At 36.9% G+C, this 2,601-nt stretch overlaps 1 protein-coding gene across 1 annotated transcript in view; it reads right to left on the bottom strand.

Annotated features, from left to right (window-relative positions):
• Positions 1–981, bottom strand: part of zc3h15 (zinc finger CCCH-type containing 15) — an 11,114-nt gene extending 10,133 nt beyond the window's left edge. Inside the window, exon 1 of the mRNA XM_015392387.1 lies at positions 793–981. Coding sequence (XP_015247873.1) covers positions 793–867 — 75 coding nt within the window. The 5' untranslated portion in view covers positions 868–981. The remainder of the gene's footprint in view (positions 1–792) is intronic.
• Between the last annotated feature and the right edge of the window lie 1,620 nt (positions 982–2,601).

Below are 2,601 nucleotides of genomic sequence, written 5' to 3'. Positions count from 1 at the left end.
AAACCTGACTTGGAGGCAAAGATTGTTTTTTATCCCACATTCAGAAAAACTGAGGACTGAACCAAAGAAGTTTGTTTTTCATATTAGATTAATTGCTGATCAATCTGCCACAGTGTGGGCTTCTTTGAAAGTTTTCCATTGATCAATGGACAAATAATAAAGTAAATGGTGTTACCAAGCATGGTTCAGGACTTTGAAAACAACACACCACATGTTTAACTCACTGGGATTCTCCAGCTTACTTTAGTGACCCTAAATATTATATTAAAACAGGCTTAGGCCAGCATTTGGAGCGGAAACAGAGCAGGTAGATCAGGTTTCTGTGAACAAATAATATAAGGGGAAAAACAAAAAAGCAATCAGATGTTTGACATAAAAACTAGCACGCGCTCTGGATTTAAGGCACTTTTAGGAGGCCAAGAAGATGGCCAGCTGTCAGCTTGTACGTTTCATTTTACGCACGTAAACATTGTCAGTATATATAAAAATTTTACTAATATTTTTAATAAATTCCTTAAAATATGAGGTAAGATTAGGATTAACCAAACTGGCTAAAAGACCGGGTCTGGTTTTGGGCCCTGATAGTCTGACCGCCTGAACCTAAACTACATGAGAAATGAGGATTATAAGAACATTTCACCACGCAGAACAGTAAGAGCTAACATCTTTACAAAGAAACATATCTGAGTGATCCAAAATAACACATAACTGAGCAAACAGAGGGGAACAACTTTAGCCGTAGCTTAGCTTCCGAAGCCATCGAGCTAACATGCTAACTCGTGCTTTATTTACCTCAATTATCTTTTCCTTTTTCTTCTCTTGAGTCTTTTTATTGCCCGTAGCAGGTGCGGGTTTCTTTGGCGGCATTTTGGCCTAGAAAAAAACAATATTTTATAAAGTTGTGTTGCTGTTTAATATTTATCTGAGTCGGATATTTCGGCTGGAGAAAAGCTCCTGCTAACAGCAAAGGCGGCGGCGCCTTCAAGGCCACATGTGAGTTTTTGCTGCGCTGTCGCGTCACCGTTCATCGAGCGAGGCATGCTGGGTAATGTAGTGTCTTAAAGTAAATCAGCCAAACTGAGGGTATAAAAAAGGAACTTGACTTTGCTTCCCAGAAAATGGATGGATGGATGGACTTTGCTTCAACTTTTCACCAAATAAAGACATTTTAAGGGCTTTATACAATATAGGAAATGATAAATATTTGCTTTTACAGAAAAGCAGAATATTTTGCCTGGCCTCAATGAGATCGACAGCTTGGGGGACACTGTCTCTGCAGCCTGGTTGCTGTTTTATATCTTCAGCATCTTAGGGAGATCCTGCAGCTGCAGTTAGAGAGGAGGGCAGCAGCAGCCTGATTATTGTGCTGATCGAACTGTTCATTGTATGTTACACTTGTCCAGTTTGGTGGATGACAAACCACAGTGAAGGAAAAGCAAAAAATAAACAATTTGGCAGTGGAGAATGGAGTCAATATAACCAAACACTGTGAGGTGTAAAAACTGAAATTACACTTAAAAATAAAGCCAAAGAAAGGAGAATAAAAGAGAAATGATTTAAATCAAAATATTATTCCACATTCTTACATTGTTACTTTAATTCAATCTGTCTGTAAATATTGTTTAAAATCTATCAAACAATAACTAGAAAGTTTGAGGTTCTTTTTTTTTTTAAGAAAAATAAATCTATAAATGTGAAACTTTGCTTTTAGGATTAAGACATTAATAAGGAAAATCCTCTATAGCATTCTGCGACCACTAACAAATACAGTCATTGGTATCACTAACTAGCCGTGTTAAAAAAGTATTACACAAATCAGTAAAGGCTACATCTAAAGTGATTTCTTAACAGGTACATTACATCTATTCAGAATACAATTACAAGGTTGTTTATGTTGAATTGACAACTGGTGTATTTCGTTCTAACTTCTCTTGCATCTTGTCAAATGTTTCTCCATCCTTGTGGAAATATCATGTCTTAATTGGGGCAGCTATGTTGGAAGAGGTTTCTCTTCAAAGCTGTTTTAAGAGTATCAGTGCTGACTCTGGTTGAGTAGGGAACCACTTGGTAATGATCCTTAGTTTCCAAATACTCTTTACTGAAAGTATTGCTACAATTTAACATGTAAGACATGACTATTTGTATAACACATTTCTGTCATATACAAATTTACGTGAAAAAGGAACATAGAAAACAAAAACACTTAATAGTGTCTCTGCTGAGGCCGACAACCCTAGTCGGCCTCGGCAGATGGCCGCTCACACTGAGCCTGGTTCTGCTGGAGGTTTCTTCCTGTTAAAAGAAAGTTTTTCCTCTCCACTGTTGCTGCAAGCATGCTTAGTGTGAGGGATTGCTGTAGAGTCAATGAGTCGATGCAATCAGCTGGTTTTCCTTAGATAGAAAACTTTGAATCAATTTGACTGTTTGATCTGGTTGAACTGTAAAGTACCTTGAAATGACATGTGTTGTGAATTGGCGCTATAGAAATAAACTGAATTGAATTAAGAGGGGACATTACATATTAAAGACAGGTAAAGAATATTTGTACTTCCCATTAAAATTAGCATTGAAAATCATAGAGCATTTAAATAAATAAAGGAG

This window comes from Cyprinodon variegatus, unplaced genomic scaffold, assembly GCF_000732505.1.
Source record: "Cyprinodon variegatus isolate N-32 unplaced genomic scaffold, C_variegatus-1.0 Scaffold589, whole genome shotgun sequence".
NCBI lineage: Eukaryota > Metazoa > Chordata > Actinopteri > Cyprinodontiformes > Cyprinodontidae > Cyprinodon > Cyprinodon variegatus.
Note: the sequence above shows the minus strand (reverse complement) of the source record. Positions and strands in the feature narration are given on the sequence as shown.